At 43.5% G+C, this 27788-nt stretch overlaps 1 protein-coding gene across 4 annotated transcripts in view; it reads left to right on the top strand.

Moving 5' to 3' along the window:
- LOC124256249 (exonuclease 1-like) overlaps positions 1 to 26597 on the top strand; it is a 40177-nt gene extending 13580 nt beyond the window's left edge. For 2 of the 4 annotated variants that reach the window (XM_046690225.1, XM_046690241.1), the window contains 3 exons: positions 1473 to 1596; positions 17243 to 17380; positions 26027 to 26594. In XM_046690225.1, coding sequence (XP_046546181.1) covers positions 1473 to 1596; positions 17243 to 17380; positions 26027 to 26455 — 691 coding nt within the window. In that variant the 3' untranslated portion in view covers positions 26456 to 26594. Of the gene's footprint in view, positions 1 to 1472; positions 1597 to 17242; positions 17381 to 26026 lie in introns of all 4 variants that reach the window. The other 2 variants (XM_046690233.1, XM_046690217.1) reach the window with 2 other exon arrangements.
- The last annotated feature ends 1191 nt before the right edge of the window (positions 26598 to 27788 follow it).

Here is a 27788-nt window from a genome sequence, read left to right as displayed (position 1 = left end):
CTTAGAGTGCTTGCGATTAAGTGATCCTTTGATAGAAATGTCTATTTAAAAATCTCAAGAACTCAGGGATTTGTGTCTGTATTGACACAATAGATATACTCTGCAAAAATGAAACACAAATTGTTTAAAGTTGGCACAAGTCATTGTCACTGTCACTGATTGAGGTTCATCATGACATACAAGAAAGAATCGAATGTCAAGACGAAGGTCATCTGTTCGCAGTACCTTTTTGAACTGCCTGGCATCGTTGCCCCATGGAAAAACCCGGCTATGGCAGAAGCCAAGTCGCTTGTCTTCAGACGTGTCATGTTTTCACTTTTCACATGTGATGACAGACACATGAAAACCCATCGTTCTCATGTGTTTGTACATTTCATGTTGGTGTGTTTGGTTCCGTTTTTGTGTTTCCCCTACTTTTTTTGGCATTCTTATTCAACCCACTCAAATCACTCCTGATGTATGCATATGAAAAATATATATTTTGTGTTCACTTTTTATGAATATCAGCAAGACTTTGAGATATTTCCAATATTTCTACTTTTACATTTTTTGTGTGCAGAGTATATATATTTTACCAGAAACATGTTCTTTTACTTGCCCAGAATTTATTTTACTCAGTTTTCAACAGGATTTTTATCCCCCGCCACTCGTTTTGCGGGCGGTATTAAAATGGACTCCATCCGTGTGTCCGTCTGTCCGCCCGTCCGTGTACATTTGTCTTTTCCGGAGCAGAACTCTAAAACCGTTCAATGTTTCTTCACCAAACTTGGCACATACATAGGTCTGGTGGTGTACTGGTGCCTTTTGGAAGTTTTGGAATTCTGAATAAAATATTTTTGGCATTTCCATGGCAACAACTTGGACTAAAACTGAAATTGGTGGTAGTGCTCTTTTCCGGAGCAGAAGTCTAAAACCGTTCAATGTTTCTTCACCAAACTTGGCACATACATAGATCTGGTGGTGTACTGGTGCCTTTTGTAAGTTTTGGAATTCTGAAAAAACATTTTTTTTGGCATTTCCATGGCAACAAGTTGGACTAAAACTGAAATTGGTGGTAGTGCTCTTTTCCGGAGCAGAACTCTAAAACTGTTCAATGTTTCTTCACCAAACTTGGCACATACATAGGTCTGGTGGTGTACTGGTGCCTTTTGGTAGTTTTGGATTTGTGAATAAAATATTTTTTGGCATTTCCATGGCAACAAGTTGGACTAAAACTGAAATTGGTGATAGTGCTCCTTTCTGGAGCAGAACTATAAAACCTTTCAATACTCCTTCCACCTTTCTATATACACACCTAAATATTTGACATGATCATAACTCGTAGACATAATCATGAAGAGTATTTTGCCATTGCGGGGGATATTGATGATTTTGTCTTCTTGTTGTGTTGAGTTTGGATTCTTTTACTCAAAGTAAAATGCAAGTAATTCTTATCCAACTTTTGTCATTTGATGTTTCATTTCTGTTTTCAGACGTAGAGAAATGAACAGGAAAAAAGCAGCAGCATTTTTGAGGGAAGGTAAACGAAGTGAAGCCAAAGAATGTCTTCAGAGGAGTGTTGATGTAACACCACAGATGGCTCTTCAGCTCATGAATGTAAGACTTTAAGAAACCGTTATATCCATGGAGCTTGTTCATCCATTCATCACAATTTGTTGGGCAGTGTTCATCCAGCTATCACATTTTGATGGGCAGTAAACTTCATCAATATCAATGGATATTCTGTCAGTGTATGACATATTAAGAAGAGTATGACCAGCATTTTGTCCAACTGGAACAAAATATAAATATTTTAAACACAATGTTTCACATTTTCGACAATATTCTGGCCTAATGCAGTCACTTTAGCTTCTTATTGATGCAATAAAGACTTATTATCCTTTACGACTTGCCTGAAATCGATAATTGAAACTTCGAGGCGAACAGTGAGTGAGTGAGTTTAGTTTTATGCAGCACTCCGCAATATTCCAGCTATTTAGCGGCGGTTTGTAAATAATCGAGTCTGGACCAGACAATCCAGTGATCAACAGCATGAGCTTTGATCTACGCAATCAAGGCGGACAGCTTCCAAACAGAGAACACTTGCCATATATGGAATGTAAACAATTACTTCGTACATCAAAAACTGTCACATGGTTTTGTCAGTTTTTGCCGAACTGGTTTCAATCACATGGTGTGCGTAGGATATTTGTAAAGGTTCATAACTCTATGGGGTTCACTTGAAATAATGTACAGCCTGTAGAGGGCACAAGAGTCAATTTAATGCAACGTTGCATTAATTCATTCGAACTTTTTAATTTAATATTGTAACCTAAATACGTAAAAACAAATTAAGTAAATTACATGGTAGCTTCCTTGAGGGCTGATAGTATGATTGAGAGAAATGCATTTTTTAAGAACTACAATTCGCTCTACCCCCATGTATAGTGTAATAAAGCACACTTTCGCCCTGAACTATTATAGTTAAAGCACGAGGAAGTGTGCTTTATTACACTATACATGGGGACAGAGCGAACTGTATTTCTTTTCTAAGATGCCAAATTTAATACTTATCAACGATAAATCTAAGGCAGAAAGTAAACAGAAGAGCGGTGTCAGTGACCAAAATGAACAATCCTTGCTCAGGGCTAATTGGCGTGCTGTTCTATTGATGTGTCTGCTCCCTACGTTAAGGTGCACGTTACCAGCAAAACCAATGATAAACACTTTGATGACTGTTTACGTTTGGGTTAAATATCTTATTTTAATTGTGTCTAACCCCGAAGGGTCGGGAGAATCTTCACAAAATTTGTTATACTGCCTCTCCATATCATGTAGATGTGCCTCTTGGGGGTTTGAACTTTTCTTTTAATTTTATTTTTATCTGTTTCAATGGCAACAAATTTGGACTTGGTCTTTTTGAAGAGTAGGGTTTGTGTTCGGAGCATAACTCTAAAACCACTTCACCCATCTTCACCAAATTTTGTATACTTGATACCACTTATTAGTAAGCTTGGAAGTATCAACCATGTACTACTATAAAACACCATGAACTAGACTATTGACTATGAACACTATTGACTGGAGACAACTCTATATTACCATAGATAAGCTGTATTTTGAGGGCCAAAAAAGCAGTCTTTAGAAGGGGGTCGGCTTATCTATGGGTTATGGTTTCGTCAAACTTTTTTCCAGGGTCAAGAAAACAACATCGTATCACTTCATGCGAACAAACAACAGAAGACGACTTTGTCAGTAAAGACATCAAATTTGCAATTAAACATCACTAGATAAGATTATTTACCTTTTAAGTTCTAAGTTGTTTTTGCTGGGCATTGTATTACTTGCAGGGATTAAGATTACACTGTGAATTTGAGCCGGAAATAGCAATCAGCTGTGCACACGTTTCCCGGCGATCAAGTTCAAACATGCACAAAAATATAACGGGATGAATTCTGACGCAGTCATCAGTAACATATAATATAGAATACTATTATTTTTCCTTATCCTGACTCATGCTCTTTTGCTTGTCTTCTTCTTCTTGCGAACATAGTGGAACACTTGTATCTCCTTAATTGAAGCTCCCTTCAATGTAAAATCACTAATTAGTACTCACCAAGAGTTGCCTCCCTTTGCCCCTGCGCGGGAAAGGCGGCGCCACCTTCTGGCTTCATGCTTCACTCTCTCCTTCTTCGCCCAGTGAGCAGGATGTGAGAGCACCTGTGTCTCCTGACACACTATATCCTTTGGTTATTCTTAGTTAGTTACCTCCTATAGGTTACTATAGAGGTGTAGCTAGTATCCTTCATTAATATGTATTGATAATTATTCGTATTTCTACTGTTTATTCACGGGAATTCGTGATTGTTCAGCTAGTTTACGATGATGAAAATCTGTACTATTTGTAGATTACGTTTTTCTGCTGCTGACCTGCATGTAATATGCCCTAGCTGTACTACGCCTTGTGCGTTTGATTCACGTTGCAGTTACTGTATTAATCTATCTAATTCTGCTTTTAATAAATATCATCTTTGCGTCTTGAGACGTGCAACAGATAGGTCACGCAAACAAGGGTTAGACATGGCCGATTCATTGGAACCCCTAGCCAGTCAGCTGCTGTCTGACGACCCCCCCCCGTCTGGTGTTCCGCTAGAGTTTCCCTCGGACGAGGGGCGTGGGATGCAGTCCGCCGCCTCCAAGAAGCGTCCTGCTTCCCAAGACATCCCGTCATTGCAGCCAAAGTCTAAGAGGGCCTCGACATCTACTCAACGCAGACTCCGTACCCCCAGGGCAGCGTCTACCTCCAAGGGAAAGTCTACGAAGTCGTCAAGAACCTTCTTAGCCGAGATTGTTCCAGCCGCTGAACTGGGCCTCTACGATGATCAGCCGATCATCATCCCCGATCTTCGCCACAAGAGACGACCGGTGTCGGCAACAGTGACGTCACCACAGATCGCCATGCAGCCTGATGTGTCTACACCGATGTCGGACGATCTTCCTGAGGGCCCCGTCGCTAACATCGCAGAGAGGGCACCGACTACATCATCGTCGCAGATCGTCCCAGACGACCTGATGCGGCAAATCATGAAGATGATGGAGGACCACTACAGACTGGAGAGACAACCAGCCCAGGACCTGAGCCTTCGCGAAGGCTCCAACGTAGACGACACCCCAGAGGGACCCCCCGTCAACGTAGCGGCCACGACGAAGCCACCTTCGCGAAGGAAGTCACAGACCACCTCGATGAAGGACCCAGATGATAGATCATCACCTACCTCGGCTTCATCCGTACATTCGGACTCGAACCACCAGACTTCACGAAAGCCTTCGAGAAGGTCAAGTCGTCGTTCCCCAGGACCGGACGCAGAGGAAGCTTCGCGAAGGCCTTCGCGAAGGGCACCATTAACAGGCTCTAAATCATCTTCGTCCAGTAGGACATCGAGGGATTCCACAAGAGCTTTGCGAAGCTATCAACATTCACCACACAGATCTCCGCGAAGGTCAACCTTTAGACGCAGCTCGTCAGGCCGTTCAACAAGACGATCCCCTCGCCATTCTCCATGCCGATCACCTCGCCGTTCACCGCGCCGATCTCCTCGTACATCACCACGTCGATCTCCTCGCAGGTCACCACACAAGTCTTCACAGAAGTCCACAGTCAGGTCTCCTTTAATGTCACCCTGTACAGTGGTAGAAGCACATAGTCCACCATCAGAAGAGCATCAACCTCTTATCAGCGATCCCGTGGTAGAAGATGATGGAGGCATCATTTTCTCAGACGCTGAGATCGTTATTGGATGGTTAACAACCTAGACCTTTCTTCACCTTCCAAGAGTGGTAACTTCGGCATACTTACCTGATGAAGGAGGGCGATGCAGGCGCCATCACCTTACCTCCGATCGACCCGATTGCTGCGGTGCCACAGAATTTGGACACAGCCTTCCATAAAGCCCGCGAAAGTTCAAAGCGCCACACTTACGCACTTTCAGCTAAGAAGTTTTCAACTCATAATATGGACCCCTTCCTCAAGGCACAAGACATCGATGATAATTACAAAATGATCAGCGATGTCAAGAATAGAACTATAAGATTGGCGATCGCAAGCTGGTTCAGATAGAAACCATGGCCAGTATGTTCTTTGGCCTTAATAGATCTAGAACGATCAATGAGACTCTTATCACCAGATTTGTGACCACGACTTCTGAAGATGATAGAATGATCTACTCGGCCCTACTTATGCAAAGAAGGACCAGCAGTTCCTAACGGATCATCTCACATCAGTCTCAGCAGCTAACCTTAGCTTCGTCGTCAAGGCCTCCTCGCTTCCTGCAGCTGGGGTGAGCAGTTTACAGCTCCACTCTTTACAGCCCGTGGTCCTCACCATCCATCTTTGACGGAGGAATAGAGAAAGTCTCCAAGGAAGTCACTAAGGATCCTAGAGAAGTCCTTATGATAAAGTCGATGGACACACTAGCCAGCGTCATCAGGCAGACTTCACAAAGATATTCAGGGAAATCTAAATTCACTGGATTACAGAGAGCACGGGATAGGAAGATGGCCAGCTCCAGGGGAAAAGATTCTTTTCGTCGCCCATATGGCAACTACAGAGGAGGATCAGGAAGAGGCAGGGCACCCAGAGGTTCCCGCAACTATAAACGATGAAAGACTTCCACCCCCAGCCGTTCCAGTACAACCGTCACAAGTGGGTGGACGCCTTCAACTGCACTGGGAGAACTGGGGAATGTTACAAGACCCTTATGTCTCCAACATTCTTCAACAAGGATATCGTATCCCACTACAGGCCACGCCTCCGCTGACAGTCAACCCTCACAAGTTCGACTTCCAGGCACAACAACTACCAAAGTTAAGAGAGGCTGTTACATCTCTCCTAACCAAGCAGGCCATAGAAGTACTAGATCAAGTAAAGGTCGAACCAGGCTTCTACTCCCCAGTTTTCCTAGTACCCAAGAAAAACTCCAAGGAGAAATACAGACTCATTTACAACATGAGCACATTCAACAGAGATTATCTACGCAAACCGCCAACGTTTCGCATGATACATCTACCTCAATTACGGCAGTTAATTCGTCCCATGGATTACATGGCCAGTATAGATCTGCAAGACGCGTATCTACACATCCCGATACATCCCGAATCCAGGAAATACCTAAGATTTACACTAGACGGGCTGCATTACCAATGGAAAGTACTCCCATTCGGAATATCAATGGCCCCCTGGTTATTCACAAGAATAACGAAACCTATCGTCACCTATCTACATCGTCTAGGGCTACGCAGTGCGTTCTACCTCGACGACGGGATACAAGTAGATCAAGATCCACAGCGTCTCAAACTACAGTAAAACTACATCATCAAGCTACTAACACAGCTAGGATGGTTAGTAAATTTACTCTCAACCGTATCGTCGTACCGGAGGACCGATGGATCAAGATCCAACAGATAATCCCTCAAGCCTTACTCTCTCCGCTACCACTACGACAATGGCAGAGCCTGTTGGGTCTACTCACGTCAGCTCAAGACATGACAGTCAGAGGCAGACTACAGTTACGTCTGTTACAGGTCCTCATCAACTCTCATCTCGACGACCCTCAACCATTCAGTCTACCGAATCACGTCAAACCTCACCTACTATGGTGGACCAAGAGATCGAATGTTTGCGATGGAATCTGTTTAATAGAGCCGGAATTGAAAACACATCTCTATGTAGACGCGTCGCTCCAAGGTTGGGGAGCACACCTCGCCAACAGGACGGCATCAGGGTTATGGAGCCAACAAGAGAGCAAACTACACATAAACTTGCTAGAAATGCAAGCAGTAGTAAACGCCATACATCATTGGAGCAACTTACTAAAGAATGCCAAATTGATGATTCACACAGACAATTTTAACAGTGGCGTTTTATGTGAACAAACTGCGGCTCAACCAGGTCCCCGAACCTATTGACTCTATGTTTTCAATTGTTCGATCTAATAGACAATCTCAACATACATGTCAGAGCATGTCACATTCCAGGAGCAAAGAATGTAATAGCAGACGGTCTCTCTCGGCCACACCTACCATCGCCGACAGAATGGATGCTCCATACAGAGATATTCGCACAAATTATCAAGAAAATAGGAGCTCCACTAATAGACCTATTTGCCACTCGCTTCAACAATCAGCTAACAACATTCGTATCACCAGTCCCAGACCCACTAGCATGGGCAACAGACGCACTAAGCATATCGTGGGAAGGACTCAGCGCGTCACGCGTTCCATGCCAGCTTTAATCCCACAGGTGTTACAGAAAATCAAACAAACTTCGGAGCCTCCAAATGATTTTGGTCGCGCCCTACTGGCCAGCGAGCGTGGTTTCCAACTCTTATTCAAGAAATCGGACAACCAATACTACAACTTCCAAAGCGCTCGAATCAACTAATACATCCTCACACCAAACAAGCGCAAGGAAACCCAGAAGCATTCAAACTTCACGTATGGACTGTATTAAGGCGTGTCTAAACAAGAGAGGTTATTCAGCCAGAGCGGCGAAAGCAGTCACGCTTGCCTTACGTAACTCCACTCGCAACTTGTACGATGACAAGTGGCACAGTTTTGAAAATTATGCTGCAAAGAAAGGATTTACAGCTAGAAATGCTACACATCCACAAGTGGCTGACTACTTATATGTTACCTCGTCAGACTAAACATCTAAAAGGCTCAACATTATCAACATATCTACAGGCTTTAAGCTCTGTCATAACTATGAGAGCGGGTGTCAAGCTGGCGAAAACCCCAGAGTTACTAAAGCCTTTTACTACGTGCATTCCGATTGGAGGATCAGAAACAGAGGTTTCGCGCTCCAGCATGGGATCTAAATATAGTGCTCCAACACCTCACAAGTGAGGCATATGAACCACTGGAATCAACATCATTCGAATTTCTGACACAGAAAACTTTGTTCCTGTTATCCCTAGCAACAGCAGCCATGATGTCAGAGATTCACGCACTAGATTACGAGAGAACACGCTTTGATGACAATCATAACATCGTGCATATGGGACTACGCTGGGATTTCATCGCCAAGAACCAGTTGCCAGGTCAACCAGACAGATTATTCCACGTCCCAGCTCTCTCATCAATTCTCGGACCTCATGATACACTGGATCTATCATTATGCCCAGTCAGAGCACTGAAAATATATCTACGACGTTCCAATCCGAGGCGACATAAACTCAAACGATTATTCATCCCTCTATCGACAGCTACACAGACGGAAGTCTCACGTACAACTATCTCGATATGGATCAGGACTGTCATACTACGTGCCTACAAGGCTGCAGGACTCGACCCTCCAAGAGCATCTAATCCACATGAAATTAGAGCGCTAGCTTCCACACTTGCTCTACATGGCAATTGCTCTTTGAATACCATCATGGAGGGCTGTTTCTGGAGATCTGATATGGTGTTTGCCAACCACTATCTGAGAGATATCACCACCGAGGACGTCTCAGGCATTCACCATTTCAGTCCTGTGGTCCTCGCTCAACAGTTGGCAGTCCCTCGGAGAAGATAAGTCAATCTTACGAGATTTTTACTGCTTATTTCACAACAGTACTATATAGCTAATAACTCTATGAAGTTTATGCTATTATGTTATCAAGCTGAAGTCTATCTTAGTCTTAAGCATAGTATTCATGTTGTAAATACTTTATTTATGTTTATCATAATATATATATATTGTAGTAACCCATATATGGCAGCTGATAAGTTTAACAGCAGGAATTTATCAATTCAGTGCCTTTATGAAGTTCCCATCTAAATCCAAAGTATTCTGTATTCCCACCTCCGTATCCGTAGGATTCTACAAGCAAAAGAGCATGAGTCAGGATAAGGAAAAATATGTAATTTTCTGAATAAAATTGATATTTTGTACTTATCCTGACTCATGAAGTAAGCCTTCCCATCCTCCCCACATAACACTTTGGATTTCCCTGAAAATTCAAGTGTTGGGCTCGCTATATAAGGAGAGAGTGAGGCATGTGGCGGGAAGTGGCGCCCTCGTTCCTGCGCAAAGGAGTGGGATGGAGATAACTCTTGGTGAGTACTAATTAGTGATTTTACATTGAAGGGAGCTTCAATTGGGAGATACAAGTGTTCCACTGTGTTCGCAAGAAGAAGAAGACAAGCAAAAGAGCATGAGTCAGGATAAGTATAAAATATCAATTTTATTCAGAAAATTACATATTTAACCCAAAGAAATATATCCAAGCATTGTGTAATTTTAATTACAGTTTTTGCTCTATAAATGTAAAATATATATAATCAACACTTAGGTTATACGGACCCTCATGAACATGGTAAGCGGAAGTTGTACGCACATGGAATGGGGTAAAATAAGCAAGCCATTTAAATTCACACATTTTTACCGATGTTACTGTAAACTAGCAGTCCATGGAAAACGAGGCGGTAATCAGTTCGTGATTTTTGAATGGGGTAAAATAAGCAAGCCAGTTTGTTGACATGTGATGGTCCAGCTACAATAAGTATGATATTTAGCGAAACAAAATCTGTCAACTACACATCATTTCGATGCAAGAGTAGATGTAATATGATTGTGAATTCTTTGAATAATGTGGACCAAAGTTAAAATTATTGGTAACCGCCAGTTGTCTGTGGTCTGTGTTGGCCGCGATTAGGACACCATCGTGGGGGGGTCGGCTTATGTACGAAACATACCATTTTGACACTGATTTTAATGGTCAAGTTTGGGGGGTCGGCTTATCTATGGGGTCGGCTTATCTACGGTAATATACGGTAGTAAGCTTGGAAGTATCAACCATATACATGTACTACTATAAAACACCATGAACTAGACTATTGACTATGAACACTATTGACTAGAGACAACTCTGTGACTGAAAAACATGCATTTCAAAATATAATCATTTAGAATTCTGAATGTTTTGTAAAATATAACTGTGGAGTTGTTGATTTGTTGATAAGCAATCAAGTTCAGTTGAATATAAAAATATTAATTCTTTACTTACCTCTTTGATCTGATATGCATACTTGCCTTACTCTCCGAAAACAGACTGCAGAAGTCGAGATCGAAAGCTTGCTAACCTATAACTCGCGAAGGTGGTTCGATTGAAGACATCCGGGTGACCGGTAAGGTCACAGCAGTCTATCACATGAACACGTGAACAAGTCATTCCTTTCTTATTCGTGTACCGAATCAGACGTGGATCGAGATCCTAAGACTTGTAGTTTTACTGCAGGGGGTATTGTGTCCCCTGTGTTTCTTATTTGCTATACTTCTGGTATGTTTTAAGTTTGCTAACTTTGTTTAGGCCGTACTCACCGGAGTTGAGTTCCTCGTTCTTGTGTGTTGTTTTTTCTCGCTCGCTAGTTTTTCTCTTCACTCTCACTATGAGTGGAGTTCGTGGTTCGTGGTGGGGTATCCGGGACTTGTGTCCTTGGATATCTCTTTTCGGGCTCCCATTCATCCCTCCTAGGGTGGGTGGGTGTTATTTTGCTTTTTCACTTCACCTGCGTGCCTTGTGTTACTGCCAAAATGGCGGTCCCACGTGACTTGCCGGTTTAGTCTCCCTGTCTGGATTGAGCGGGGTAGTGTTTGCGACGTGTTTGTTTCTGCAGCCCCAGGCTGTTCGTACATGTTTTCACTTGTCGCTTGTCAAGAAATTGTTGTTTTGCTTGTGTTTTAGAGCTCTGCATGCCACGGCCTCATTGCATAAAGTGTAACGGTCTCAAGTCGTACAGGGACCCGCACTCTTGCTGTTTGAATTGCACTTCTCAGTGCACGTGGGACTCCAGGTGTTCGGACTGCGATCGGCTGTCCCTTGATTTCTTCAAGGCTTATTTGCGTGTAGCTAAGAAGAGGCTTACGCAACAGAGACTACGCAAGAGAATGTTGTCTACTCCTGTGGAAGACTTGGGGGAGCCGCCTGTTCCCGCATCTACCCCGATTTTGTCTGGCGCACCTACTGGTACGCCTTTGAGTTCGTCACCTGTGAATACGGCGCTTCGTGTGTCAACCGAGCGTTTGTCAGTGTTCCCTTTGGGGTTGGACCCGTCTATCAACGGCGCACCTGTTGGACAGGGCGCACTTATGGGACAAGCTATACCTGTTGGACAGAGTGTACCTCTCACCGGTGGCGTATCAACTGGCATTGGCGCACCTCTTCAGACTGGCGCACCACAACAACAACGTAGTTTACAGCCTATGTCTGGCGTACCGCAACAGTTCTCTACTCCACAGGGCAGTGGTTTGCCGAACCAGAGAGGTTTTTATCAGGCAGGTGTGACTCAACAGGTGGGGAATTATCCACCTATGTTCCAGAATTTTGGTATACCGCAGAATTATGGTGCACCTCCTATTCAGGGGTTTGACCCGAGTGTCATCTATAATTTTATGAACTCGATGTTTCAACAGTCGCAGCAACACTCCCAGATGGGAACACCAGCACCCCCGGGCCTGCTGTTTTACCTTCATCATCCCCTCAAGAGTCTCGCCCTGCAACACCGGATGTAGTAGGGCAGTCTACTCCACTTCCTCCACCTCCTTCCACTACTTTGGATCGGTCTTCAAGGTCGTCCAAGAGGGACAATAAGGGCTCTATGCGTTCAAGTGACAGAAGTAGGTCGCCTCTTTGTTCACCTTGCTCTGAGAAGGATTTCCGTCCAGATTATGACGAATCTTTGGAGGGTCCAGAGATGTTGGACCAACCTCATTCCGACACTCATTTAGGCATTGAGGCAGTGTTTGATTGGATGGCGGATAGACTGCAGACTACTTGACCTTCTCCAGCTGCAGGGGTGGATAAGAAGCTCACTATATGGGACTCACCCGATCTTCGTCTTCCGCCTCACCCTATTGTCCGGGACTTGGTTGACTCTCTGGATGAGGAATTTGCTAAGTTGTCTCTGAATCATAACTTCCGGGCGGCTAAAGCGCATAGGGGTGATTATCCTATTCACTCCTTGGATTTCTCTGACCAGGCCGCAGTTCACGATGAGGAATTGGATCGCCTTTCGTCTACTCCTGTCTCCTCGTATAGGGTTCCTGACTCCAAGTTGGCTGCTATTAATACGGAATTGAAAAGAATGCTCCGTCCCTTGTCGGCCTTGGCCTCGCCTACGGAGGCCATTTCTCAGGATTTGGAGGAAGAGAATGGTTCAAGGATTGACCATCTCACAACAATGATGCATTGACAATCTCGCACTTTGGGGGACATTGTTGGTCATGTTCGAGTTGCGTTGGCCAATACCACGGCAGTGCGTCGATCTGGTTTTCTCTCGGCATGTGCTTGGGAACCGGAGTTCACAAGGAAGTTGCTTCGTCAGCCTTTTTCTGCTCGGTGCCTGTTTAATGATGCCATAAGGGGGATTTATAAGGAACATTCGTCCTTTACAACCACGGAGATAGCCCTCAAGTCTTTTCGAGCCATTTGTAAGACAAATCCAGCGCCCAAGGCCAACTCCTATGTTGGCAAGCGCACCTGTGTCTGCTGGGCTGGCAAGTTCAGGCAAACCAAGGGACGACCCACCGGTGGTGCCCCAGGCAAGAGAGGTAAGCCCCTTGCCGTCACCAAACCTCAATATCAACGCCGCTGAGGCATCGGACTTCCACGACTGGGACCTTCCGCTGATGGTCGTCAGATCCATCCCACACCTGTGCGCGGAAGATTGGGGATCTTTTGGCCCAACTGGACATTCCTGGAGGATCCCTTCGTGGTCAACATTCTGAAAAGGGGGTACCAGCTTCCCTTATGCAGTTCGCCGCCTCTGACCAACCTGCCTCGGTCAAGCGTTTATTCTGCGGCTCAACATCAGCAAATAGCGGAAAACATTCAGATTTTGCTCGACAAAAGGGCCATCGAACTGGTACAGGACCCAAACAACAACCTCGGGTTTTACTCGCCGATCTTTCTGGTCCCCAAGAAAAACACCAACAAAATGCGAATGATTCACAATATGGCGGTGTTCAACGACCGTTACCTGTTGGATCCTCCTCATTTTCGACTGGTTTCGTTGGACCAGCTTTGGACCAAGATGTCTCCAGGGGACTGGCTTATCAGCCTGGATATACAGGATGCGTACCTGCACATTCCTATTTTCAGGCCCCACAGGAAGTAACTCAGGTTTTACTTCCAGGGCCAGCATTTCCAATGGCGCGTACTCCCATTTGGAATTTCTTCGGCCCCGTGGCTGTTCACACGCATCACGGTGCCGATTACACGATTCCTTCATCTACGAGGGATAGAGTTCAGCCCTTACATCGACGATTGTCTAATGAACAACTGGGATCGTCAAAGGCTTGTCAGACAGAAGGAATACGCTCTCCGATTATTCCTTCAACTGGGTTGGTTGATCAATTGGGAGAAGTCGTATCTGGAGCCGTCTCAGAGACTCACCTTCATAGGAGGACTTTTCTTCACCGATCAAGACAAGCTCAGAATCCCTACCGACAGGTGGGTGAAGATCTTCGCCTGCGTCCACAAGGGGTTGACCCAGGCTCTCAAGTTGAGGGATTGGCAGGCTATTCTATGTCTATTGACATTGGCACAGGACCTCACGAGCAGGGGGAGGCTCATGCTTCGGCCTCTTCAGAGGTTTTTGAAACCGTTCATAGAAGCCGACGATCTCAGGTCCAGCATTCCCCTGCCGTGGCATCTGCACCGGTACCTTCGTTGGTGGACTCACCCATCGAATGTCTGCGACGGAGTCTGTTTGAGCGAATTCTCCCCAAACCAGGAACTCTTTGTGGACGCCTTACTACAGGGGTGGGGAGCACACCTGGACGGCCACACAGTCTCGGGACTGTGGTCAACAGAACATCAGTCCTGGCACATCAACAGCTTGGAATTTCTAGCTGTGATTCTGGCAGTATCTCATTGGCGAGATCGCCTCACTGGAGCCAACTTACTCATTGTATCGGACAGTGGTTTGGGTGATACGCAATCAGGGGACGACGGGTTCCCGAACGTCTTCTCCATCAGTCGTTCCAGCTATTCGAGATTCTGGATCAGGCTCTCATCACAGTTCGAGCACGACACATTCCCGGTTGCAAAAATATCCTGGCAGACGCTCTATCCAGGCCCGGCAAATCATCACCCACCGAATGGATGCTTCATCCTGAGGCGTTCGATCTCGTTTGCCAGTCCCAGTACAGGCCCATGGTAGACTTGTTCGCCACAAACCTGAACAATCAACTTCCGGTTTATGTGTCTCCGATCCCGGATCCAGCCGCGTGGGCAGTCGACGCTCTGTCGCTGTCTTCGGAAAGTCTCGACGCCTACGCCTTCCCGCCTCCAGTGCTTCTGCCGGAAATCGTTGCGCAAATAAGGCAAACTACTCGTCTGAAACTGCTTTTGGTCGCGCCTTGGTGGCCGGCGAGGGGTTGGTTCCCCGAGCTAAGGCGTCTAGCCAACGCAAACCCAGTTCGTCTGCCCCGGGTAGAGAAATCTTTTGCTTCACCCTCACAGCAGACAACTTCACCCAGACCCAGAGAGGTTCAATCTCTGCATTTGGGTCATTTACAGAGGACCTTGAGAGCAAAAGGTTATTCGGAGGGTGCGTCCAGAATCATCTCGAGGGCTCATCGAGTTTCAACGAGGGGTCTGTATGATGACAAATGGGTTACCTTTGAACGGTTCTGTTCCTCTCGTTCTGTGCGACTGTTGACGGCCTCCCCTCAATTTTTGGCGGGTTTCCTCCTTCATCTCCGGAATTCTCGTCATCTCAAAGGAGGCACCATCGCGACTTACCTCTCGGCCATCAACTCTGTTCTGGCAGTAAAAACGGAGGTGCGAGTATCCAAGATCCCCGAGTTGCAGGCTATGTTGAAAGCTTTCAAACTGGAGGACCAGAAAGTGAAGTTTCGTCCACCGGCTTGGGACCTCAACATTGTTCTCCAACACTTGCGAGGTCCCCCGTATGACCCTTTATGCCAGGCGTCTTTTGCTCTGTTGTCCAGGAAGATGGTCTTTCTTCTGGCTTTGGCCACAGCCGCGAGGGTTAGCGAGATTCACGCCCTAGACGTCACGAGAATCCACTTTGAGCAATCTCGTCATGGTGCTGTCCACTTGGGTCTCTTATGGGACTTTGTGGCTAAGAATCAGTTGCCGGGACAACCAGATCGGAGATTCACCATTCCACCTCTCTCCTCTGTGGTAGGGGCAGAGGACACAGACGAGCTTTCCCTTTGTCCCGTGAGAGCTTTAAGAGAATACATCTCTAGATCAGCTCCTAGGCGAAGGATGAGAAAACGGTTGTTCCTCCCTTTATCGACTGGCTCCAAAGGGGAGGTCAACAAGAACACAGTGGCCCTCTGGTTGCGGATGACAATCATCAATGCCTACGAGGCAGCCGGGTTACCTCCTCCTAAGGCGAATAACCCACATGAAATTTGGGCTTTGGCTTCCACAATGGCTCTTCATAGGAATTGTTCAATTCCCACGATTATGGAGGGCTGTTTTTGGAAGTCTAACACTGTTTTTGCCAGCCATTATCTTCGAGACGTGGCAGTTGAAGATGTGGAAGGCCTTCAGAGTTTTAGTCCTCTTGTGGTGGCTCAACAGATGACACGTCCTTCTACTCACTAAGGTACGAGGCGTTGTTTTCTTCCTTTGGAGGCTTTGTGACATTTGTACAGGAACAATCGTGAGAGTACCTCACCTTTTGTTCCCTTTACGTGCGGCACTTTCATGGTCTTTGTTTTGCTTGCAGACCCCCAAGCATTCACTGTTCCATACGTCTGATTCGTTGGTCTCTTTGAGTGAACAACGGTTCGAACGTCCCACCTTCCAGGACTGTCGGATAAGATGCATATAAGATGATAAGAGGTAAGTAAAGAATTTGGTAAAATCTAAGTATTTTAGATATTTACATACTTACCTCTTATCATCAAGTCTGAAGCCCACCCGAGTCTTCGCTGCCTCCTCACTTTCATCGTTCTGCCTTGTTGCTCGATGCGAAAGGAATGACTTGTTCACGTGTCCACGTGATAGACTGCTGTGACCTTACCGGTCACCCGGATGTCTTCAATCGAACCACCTTCGCGAGTTATAGGTTAGCAAGCTTTCGATCTCGACTTCTGCAGTCTGTTTTCGGAGAGTAAGGCAAGTATGCATATAAGATAATAAGAGGTAAGTATGTAAATATCTAAAATACTTACCAAAATGAAGACTTTACAAACATACTAACATACTATCAATAATATGTATTTTCGTACTTAGAGATTTTGAAATTGAAGGAATCGTATGAATTGTTTGAGGTCTCTACGTTGAATTGGGCAAAGGCGGAGACATCTGTTTTCTCGAGTAAACACACTTTCTTGTTACATCTGTGATTAACGTAAACCATATGGGTCAATATGAACGTTGCATTTCTACTACCAGCGTAAGTTTAGATCAGTATATCCAGATGAAGCTGACTAGTCATGCGACATTCCACGGATGCATTGTGGGAATGTAAACATTTCGAATGTTGCCATTATGTCCGTCGAAAAAAGTAAACGTAATGTTTTCCACCAGTGATGTTAGCGGAAGCATTTCAGAATTATTTTTAGAGAAATGTGGTGTGACATAGTGCCTTTAACATTAAATAATTAAGTTTGTAATATCATTCATTTATCAGTGATTGATAAGACATGAAACATTTTCATTAAAACATTGAAACACTTGCAAATAATATAGTTTAGACTATGTTCTGAAGATGAAAATGTATCGTCATATATTTTCAGGCCTGCAGAGAACAAGGCGTGGATTGTATTGTGGCTCCATATGAAGCAGATGCACAGTTGGCATATCTCAATAAGATTGGTGTGGCTCAAATAGTTGTTACAGAAGACTCAGATTTATTGCTTTTCGGCTGTGATAAGGTATGTTCTGTACATCATTAGATCCAATAACTGCAACTGCAATAAAGATATCCTTTTAAAGTGTCTATCCCAGACCTTTATGTTGCTTGAAATGATAATAGCTCATATATTATTCACTCACTTATTATCTTTCACATTCGGTATTGATTGTATTTTGGGTTGTATTCAATGAATTTAAGTTCTCCTTACTATCCCAAGTTTGCCAGCTTCGGTGTCATCCATATTATTTTACTACCTCAAAATGGTTCATGAATCCAGTTCGATTTAAATAAAAATATCATCTACTCCAAAATTAAAAGGGCAAGAGGCCTGAAACTTTCTTGGTGGAATGGTCAGCCTAAAGTGTGATCAATGCACTTTGATGAGGAATTAAAAGTGACCACAAGTGGACAAATTGGAAAATGCCAAAATATTGTCATTAACATCTCGTCCTCAGAAACCACTGCACAGAATATAGAGGGACTTGCACTGCTGCCTGGAAGTTCATTCTCTTTACATGCATTCAGAACATTCATATGCAATGTTGAACAAGCTTGTACAAGAAGTGACCTATATTTTTGCCATGCATGTAAATGCAGGGCCGGGTTTCATTTGAATTTGACAGTGAGACAAAACATATAGATGCGATGTAAATCTTGAGTACTATGAGTTCCCATTGACCTGTGTCGAAAAAGAGTAATTCTGATGCAATACAAGTAGTATTTGAATTATTTAGGATACAAAAGGCAATACAGTGGATTAATATGGCAATGTAGATTTTGTCTTAAGTTGAATGAAGGATGAGCTACATTCTTGAATCCCGGAAAGGTGATGCAAGATGGGAGAAGAATTTGTGTCTTGTATCCACACTGCTCATGAAGAATGCAAGTCAGGCCATAGCTGGTCTTGAATAGCTCTTGTTTGATCTTGTAAGTTCTGACAGCCTTCTAGAAATTCCTTAAACTTTTCAAATAACTAACTTACCCCTACTGATTCAACTAATGAAAACAAACTCCTCACAGTGATAGCATGTCCTTGGAGCTGTCTATATACCTGAACAATGATGAACGTGTTCCACATGAGATGGAGCTTACAAACACAACAAATGAAGGTCACTCTGATTTATGAGTCGAGCAGATGATGAAATAGCATCAAAATAATTTCCTGAGCAATTCTTTTTTGATTTGCTGCCACTATTATAACAATCATCAGAAAAAAGCTCAAAATGTATACTGCCGTAGTCATTGTTGCAATACTGTTAAATTTGATACTTGGAACATAGGAATCATTACTTTCATTGTCAGTGACACTAGTGGCAGAAGATGGCATGAATATTTGGCAGATGTCTCCCAGGATGAGTTGTGTAGGCAGTGACAGACAGTGATGTTATTAGTTACACAGTGTTTTGAAATGGTGTATGGGACCCTTGTAAATTCCGTATTTCCTGTGACGAATTTATTCCCCGTAAGATTTCTTTATTTTTAGCTTATCTTTAAAAACAACTTTTAAACTTCGGCAGAATGAGACGCAAAACTTGAATCCCTTTGCTCCCTGAAGCAAACGTAAAATGACTCACCCACTTGGGTTACCTCCCTTTCACTTTCCCTGCCACTGTGTCCCACGTGACCAGCACAGAGGCATGCTCTTGTCACTCTCTCCTTCATCGCCCTAGCGGACGGTTGGGCGGATACCTTGGGCCCTTTCGCGGCTTATATCCTTTGTTATCTTTAGGCTTTTGATAAAAATTATGCTGTGAATTGTACATTTAGGCATTTTACTAAGTATATGTTGCATTTATTCACGTAAATTATTGTCTAAAACTTATGTTTTACTCCGATTTGAGGTGACTGAATTTGTTTGCCTGCATGTCAGCAATGTAGAGTGCATATGTCAGCGGCTGATCCCTCACCCTGTCTGCAATTTTTGTTGGCTTTCTTTGTGTTCATTGGTTTCACGTTGTATATATTGCACACATTTATCTACAATTGAGTTTAATAAATATTTATTGTGTTGTTTACGCAAAATAATTAGACAGGGTATCAGTGTGATAACAAGACCTACGCTGTGAGTGTTGGTTTTGCTCTATTATATAATAATACAAGTCACAATAGAATAGAATAATAATGTGACATTTAAGAGTAAGTCGTGAAATGATTAATGTCCTCTTTATACAGTTCTTCAGAATCAGTGTCGTTCAGTTTGCCGACAATTGCTGCATCCTCTGCGAACTTTACAGTTGAACAGGTTGAATTCGAGCTTGCACAATCATTAGTGTAGAGGGTGAAAAGAACAGGAGATATTACACAGCCTTGTGGTCCGTTTACTCGATACAGCCCCGTTAACTTTCACGTACTGCTGTCTGTCCACAAGAAAGTTTTCGATCCACTTGATGAGGTATGAGTTAACGCCCATGTCTATCAGATTCTGTATAATGATATGTGGCTGGATGGTGTTGAACGCAGATGAAAAGTAAACGAAGAGGATCCTGATGTATGACTTTTGGGGGTGTGAGTGTACTTACACATCATATTGCAAGTGGAGGTGTACTGAGAATTTTGAAGGAGTACTGACATGTTTTTGTGTGAGCGAGTTGATGTGGTTTGTCTGGACGATTCATCAATCACTATTTCCAACCATGTGTTTGTATTTGAAGACGCGTGAGAAATAAATGAGCGACTGTGTGATGCGCGAAATGTCAGGTCCGACTGGATATAAATAGGAACAGTGTAGTTTTTAGCCAATCGAAAAATAGTGACGCATATCGTTGCATGGCAACGCAAGGGATTCCTACTGTCGGGGTTTCCTTATGTGTCAAATCGTGTTTCGCAAAAGAAACCTCACAACAAATATTTATCCGAAATAGATTTCCATTTGCATGATAAGAACGGAAATTAAATGTTAGACGTACGAAGGTATTTATGTGAGTACACGATACGCTTGAAATCTTATATTATGTCGTACTTAATTGATTTTGAGGTGTACATTACGCCTGTACGCCCCTTATCTGTAGCCCTGCTTAGGTGTCTCTAGATGTTTACAGACATTATTAAGGAGTGACAGTGTGACATCAACAACTCCTCTCCTTGACCTGTAGGTGAACAGAAGCGGGTCCAGTATGTCGGCAACTTCCTGACGGAGATGTCTCAACAAGATGCGTTCCAGTGTCTTCATTGCTGTAGATGTGAGAACAACTGGCCTGTAGTGGTTGAGTTCTTTAGGTTGTCTTTTTAGGAACTGGTACAATTTCTGATGTTTTCCAGACTGAAGGAATAACGTGTGTATTCACAGAGAATTGAAACAATCTAGTGAAAATTGTACACAGTTGAAGTCTGCACTCCTTCAACACAATGCCGTCAAGGTTGTCAGGTCCTTTTGCTTTTCTGATGTTAATTCTGGAGAAGCTTTGAATGACGTCAGCTTCTGATATATGGATACGACTTTCACTATCCTGTACGGCTTCACTAACTTGAGCTCTCTCATCGGTAAAATCGTGACAATCAAAGCGGCTGTAGAAAGTGTTGAGGTCCTCAGCAAAGGTCTTATTATCCCTGGCGTTGGTTGTCCGTCGTCGCCTGCTCTTGCCAATCATCGTGTTCATGCCTTGCCATGCTTGTTGCAGATTGCTTTGCTGAAACTGTCTCTCAACTTTCTCTTTGTACGCTAGTTTACACTCACAAGCTTTAAGATTGATGTCCTTTTGTATGCATTTGAGTTTTATTCTTTCTTTCTTCATGTATGCTCGTTTCTTTTCGTTTAATAAAGATTCATTTCTTTTGTGATCCAGGGTTTGTTGTTTGGGAAATTCTGATTTCTTTTCCTGGTACTATGTTGTTGACACAAAAATTTATATAATCAGTAATGACATCACACATTCCTTCTAATGTTTGTTCCGCATCATAGAACATGTCCCAATCTGTACACGCAAAACATCCTTGTAGGGTATCAATAGATTCTTTGTTCCATGATTTGACAGTCTTAACAATAGCCTTCTCTGTTTTTAACTTTTGACGATATGTGAGCAGCAAATACACAGAATTATGGTCCGAAGCTCCTAGGGGTGGTTTACTATATGAATTGTAGGCGTTCTTGATGTTACCATAACACAAGTCAAGGATCTTGTCTTTCTGTGTACAACATGTTACATACTGATTGTAGGTGGGAAGCACAGACTTCAGGATACATCCATTAAAATCTCCAAGTATGAATGTCGGCGCATCAGGACAAATCAGCTCTAGGGATTGAACATGATTATGAACTACATCAGCTGCTTGTTTGTTATTGCTATTGCAGGGGTGGAAATAACCCAATGCTCGACGTCCGAGTCCAGTGCTTTTTTTTGTCGGGCTAGCAGAGTTGTATATCACGCTGTACAGGCGTCCAGTTGACTTTCCAGTGTTAATTATGTTGCTTATTTTTAAAAAATGAACAGGAAAATCAGCCCGGTATAGTGGAAAAATTATCAGGGCAAGTGATTTTACATGTGCCACTGTACTGGAGTACACTAGCAATTTTAAAGTTATTTCCACCCCTGCACTGGGTTGTATGTAGACACTCACAGCAAAGATCTGACTGAATTCATGTGGTAGATAAGTAGGCCGCATAGACACTGATAGAAGTTCGATGCTTGGTGAACATATTCTTTCTCTCACAAGATAGTTACGACACCACTTTTCATTTATAAACATACATACATACACCTCCTCCAATGGATTTCCTTGTAGCATCTGAATCTCTGTCTAATCGAACTGGAGTACCAAATCCTTCCAAATAGAGGGTGTTACTATCCACGGAGGGTGATAGCCATGTCTCCGTAAAACACAGAATGCAACTGTCTCTGAATTTGTACAAATATTTAGTGCTTGCTGAAAGTTCGTCCAGTTTATTCTTAAGAGACCTCACGTTTGATAATAGAAAAGTTGGAAGAGGTGGTCATGATTTCTGTGCCCGATGTCGTCGGCGGACTCCTCCCCGCTTACCTTGTTTCCTAGTAACTTTTGATCCTGAATTTGAATTTGAATTTAAATTATTCCCCTTGTCTGATGCACTTTCCGGGGGCAAGTCTCTAAGTCCTTTCAATTCCAATGTGGTTTCCTGCAGCGCCAGCAGCTCTTCCCGTCCATACTGGTGCCAATGACGTCCATCTTGGTTCGCTGTTAAGGAGTCCACTAATGGCCTCCAAGACGATGACACGCAGCGGACAAATATACTTAACGTCATCGCTAAAATCACACACTGGTGGAATCCACCCATACTTGCAGGGTTGTAAGCACAAAGATATGGTTCCTCAAAACTTACTGACTTGTGTAAATATAAAAACAATGGGAGCTCTGTTGATGTCTGTCGCCATCTATCTAATATGTCATCTGCCAATACATCCACTAATGTGTCACTAGATGTGGACTTGCCTATTTCTAATCAAATTGCATCTCAGTCTAAAAGGAAGTCCCCTCTGAGAGAGGATTCGGAATCACAGTCTTCTACGAAGACGTAATCTACGTCGTCGCGGACGAAGAAGTCAAGGCCATCGAAGTCTAGATCTAAATCTACTAGGATCCGCTGTGCCGGCTGCCGAAGTTAGGACAATTGACAACGACCTGGCGAAGTTCTCAACTTATTCATGTTGCAGCCTGCAACTTTGGAGCCAGAAATCTTCTTACCACCACAACAATGTCTCAAAGTTACGACGGGGTTTTGCAAGCCCATGACGCAGTCCAGTCACACATTTTCTACGGCGAAGTCTAGGCAGTCTACTCCTCGCAGTTCATCTACGATGTCGTCCGCGAACCCTCAGACCAACGGGCAGCCTACATCAACACAGACCACCACAGGGTTCGCGAACCCTCCAAGGCCATCAACTGATTGATATCTTCAGCAGATTGTAGACAATCCGTTAGCGTTCGCGAACGCTGATGTCATTGAGCCAGGTTCGCAAACCTCTTGAGATTATACCTTATCATCAAGCATCTACACAGGTGTTTAATCCAGACGATTTTGTGGACAACATTACGAGTAAAGTTATCCAGGCTATGGAATGTCAACTAACCTCAACTACCGGAGCCACACCCATCTACAGGGTTCGCGAACCCTACACCAGAAGTTGTTCCAATTATGGATGATGAACCTCAGGATGAATCGGACCCCTTATCTACAACAATGTGGAGGTATTATCATGGATTGATGATGGTTTGCCTATATCCTCACCTACCCGAGACTCCAACTAATCGTATTTAAGATGATGATTTCAACTCTATCACCATCCCACCTATGAAACCGATATCTCAGGTACCAGAAAATCTCAAGGAAGTGTTTGCTAAAGATTTCCAGGCATCCAGAAGGCCAAGGAAAAGAAACATCTTATAATTAGAGGTGGCAAGTTGTCATCTTTTCGACCGTCATCTGATAACTTCAGGGGAAGTCCCGGCAGAGGTCGTTCCTATGGATACTCCAGGGCATCACAACGATGAAGATCAGGTTCAGAGCGATTGGTGCGTTCCACCCCCAATCATTCCCATATAACTGTCGACTGTGGGTGGATGTCTGAACAGCTACTGGGAAAATTGGAGAATGTTGGGAGACAATTATGTGACAGATTTACGAGAGGGATACAACATTCAGCTCAAGGCAACGCCTCCGCTTACCATCAGCCCTCAAGTGCATCACCAATCAGGAGATCAACTCAGGGATGACAGCAGGGAGCTGGAGGGAGACTGTTACACATTAATCGGTTGGAATTCAAAACGGTCATAAACACAGTTCAGCATTGGGCACAGCTCCTAAGGAATCAGTTTCTCATGATCTACACAGACGACCGACTGTAGCCTTCTACATAAATCTACAAGGCTCAACAAAATCGGCACTTCGATTAGAACTGACATTCCAGTTGTTCAGCATAGCAGACGACCTCAACCTGTAGCTAAAGGCGTGCCACATCCCAGGAGCAAAGAATGTCTTAGCCGACGTCGTCACCCGGAGGCATTCCAACTACTAACGACCAAGGTCGTCTTCTCATAGATTTATTTGCGACACACTGCAATTGCCAGGTGACAACGTATGTCTCACCAGTATCGGATCCTCAAGCCTGGGCTCTCGATGCATTATCAATCCCATGGGAGGGACTAAACGCGTATACGCGTTTCCACTGTCGGTCCTGTTACCACAAAAAACTACACAAAATAGCACAGACCAAGATACTATGTCTTCTTTTGGTTGCGCCCTGGTTTCCAGACCTAATACAGCTCATAGGAGAACCAACAATGTATGACACAAAAGACGTTATTTCTCCTAGCCCTGGCAACAGCGGCAAGAATGTCGGAAATACATACACAGGATTTCTGACGAACTAGGCTGACAAAGGACAACACGCTGCAGTCCATTTGGGATGGGAGTTTATAGTGAAAAATCAACTACCAGGCCAGCCAGATTGACAGTTTCATCTACGATACTGGGACCAGACAATACACAAGACCTGTCCTTATGTCTAGTCAGAGCGTTGAAAATATACCTGGAGAAAACTACAAGGAGAAAGTCCAAGCATCTTTTCATCCTGCTACCACCTGCCACGACTATTGAAGTGTCCTGAACTAATATCTAGTTTTGGATCAGAGCAGTTATTCTACCAGCTTACAGAGCAGCAGGGTAGGACCCACCAACGGCATCGAACCCACATGAGATTAGGGCGTTAGCCTCAACACTAGCATTAGATGGGAATTGCTCATCCATAATGGAGGGCTGCTTCTGGAGATTGGACACAGCATTTGCGAATCATTATCTGAGGGATATTGCTACAGAAGACATATCCGGGATACACAAGTTCGGACCTCATGATTCCAGCCAGATGATGAGTAACTCACCCGTATCACGTTGACTTGTTGACGCCAGTTAGGCAGAAAAGTTTATGCGTCACTGTCTTATGTGATAAGTCAGTATATAAGTGATATAGTAACTTTCTTACCTAAACATGACGGTCGTTGCAGATTAGTAGACATCATAGATACTAGTTATTAAATCCACGAATTCGAATAAATTACTGCGGTATATTTATTTAGAAATAGGTGGTTCCCCCAATTTCTTCAAAATTCAACATGATGAAGCTGTAAAAATCGCTCACAGGGAGTACACCGGCAAATGCTATATTGACTATTCAGTCACAGGGAGAGGAAAGGGAGGTAACCCAGCTGGGTGAGTGATTTTATGTTTGCTTCAGGGAGCAAAGGGATTCAAGTTTCCACTTACCGTTCGAAGGAAAAAGGAGATAAGCATATAGCATGAGTCAGGATAAGTATAAAATATCAGTTTTATCATAAAAATTACATTATTTTAGTTCATGATAAAAATGATCGAATTTGAAGTTTTGTTAAACGACAAGTGAAATACAGAATATATTGATATTTGATATTTTTATTGACACTAACAAATAAGACAACAATTATATTACTCTGTTTATACTAAAATAATTGTTTACGCCAACTCTAAAATTTCGAAGTGATCAGCTTTTTGGCAGCCACATTCCATCTAAGGTCAAGGTCATTTGTACAACAAGTGTAGTGTGTCATGTGACAGATGTGATGGCCAAATCTGCCTATATGGTTTCGTATGCTTTGACCAATCAGAATTCGACAAAGTTATCGTAAAGGTAACAATTTGTTATATTTGCTTTCTATTTTGCAGGTAATATTCAAGATGGATGTCTTTGGTAATGGAATTTTGGTGGAGCAATCTCGACTAAATGAAGTACTGAAGATAAGAAGTGATTTTTACACTTTTGATAAGTTCCGGTACATGTGCATTTTGTCCGGTTGTGATTACCTTGCTTCATTACCAGGAATTGGTTTGGCAAAAGCTAACAAGGTGTTCAGAATGGCCCGACAAGCAGATCTTAAAGTAGTAAGTATTTTGATAACAACGAAAGTGCAAAATTGTCATCAACAGGTTCACAAAGCTTGTGAAAACAAAATCCTTGAAATAGCATCTATGTTCTGGTTGCTGTCAAGTATCATGAAGTGGGAAGGGGATATTGAAATGGTTGGTGTCTGTACATTGTCTGTCCATCTGCCCATTTCCAGAGAATATCTCAAACTTTTTAATAATATAGTATGAAACTTTGCATATATATCGAACACAAACTGACCTGGTACATTTTGATCTTATGGTATTTCTGACAAAATATTCTGATGTGCCCCGCTGTGATGTTGCTGGAATATTGCTAAAAGCGGCGTAAAACCAAAACTCAGTCATTCAGTCTGACAAAATATTTTTATTATTCCTTGGCAACTAACTGGACTCAGACATGTGTTATAATTAAGTTTCTGGAGCGTAAACCATTTTAATATTATGTTAAGAAACTTTGCATGTGTGTTCAGTATATTCTGAACAGGTTCCTTTGGACATTTTAGAATTTCTGAAAACAAATTCAAGTCAATTTTGTCTTTCTAAGGTTTACTTAGTGCATTTTAGTTGTAATGCAGATATGTTTTCTCGGAGACTGCTTAAGTTACTAATACTAGGTTCATCTCAACACGAAGTTAAAACACATATGCCATAATAGCTTTTCTTCTGTAGTAAGGCTCACTTTCTCTTTGTTTTTTCTCTACTATTTTAACAAAAATGCAATTTGACAATATGGTAGGGGATATTGATGACACTGTTGTGTTGATCAATGCTCATGCTGTTGATCACAGGATTGTCAGGACTTGATTATTTACATACCACGGCCATTTGGCTGGAACATTGCTGAGTGCGGCATAAAACTCACCTCAATCACTCACTCATTCCAAAATCAAGGTAGGATCTTTTGACAAAGTGTGGTCTTATGTTGTGTGAGACACAGCAAGCAGTCCTGTGGCGTATCACCTTTTTTTTCTCTCTCTCCCCTTTCTCTCTCCCCTTTCTCTCCCCCTTTCTCTCTCTCTCCCTCCCTCTCTTTCCCTCCCTCTCTCCCTCCCTCTTTCCCTCCCTTCTCCATCTTTCTCTTCTTCCCTCCTCTCTCTCTTTCCCTCCTCTCTCTCTCTCCCCCTCTCTCTCCCCTCTCTCCCCTCCCCTCTCTTTCCCTCCCTCCGTCCTCCCTCTCTCTCTAGAGAATGGGTGCAGAAACAAATTTCACTGCGTCCATATCACCTTTTTTTCTCTCCCTCTCCCTCCCTCCCTCTCTTCCCCTTTCCCCTCTTTCCTCCTCATCCCCTCTCTCATTCCCCCTCTTTTCCCTCCTTTTCTCCTCTCTCTTTCCCTCCCTCCCTCTCTCTTTCCCTCCTCCCTCCCCCACCTCCTCTCTACCTTTCTCTTTCCCTCCCTCTCTCTGAAGAGAATGGGTGCAGAAGAAAATTTCACTGCATACAGACGGACGCACAATATTATTCACTGTGCCCACATCACATCTATGACTTTGCCAAATGTTGATTGTTACTTTCGGAGCAGTAACGTTGATTAGTTCATC

The sequence above is a fragment of the Haliotis rubra genome, unplaced genomic scaffold (genome assembly GCF_003918875.1).
Source record: "Haliotis rubra isolate DU_JTF1 unplaced genomic scaffold, ASM391887v1 Scf116, whole genome shotgun sequence".
Lineage (NCBI taxonomy): Eukaryota > Metazoa > Mollusca > Gastropoda > Lepetellida > Haliotidae > Haliotis > Haliotis rubra.
Note: the sequence above shows the minus strand (reverse complement) of the source record. Positions and strands in the feature narration are given on the sequence as shown.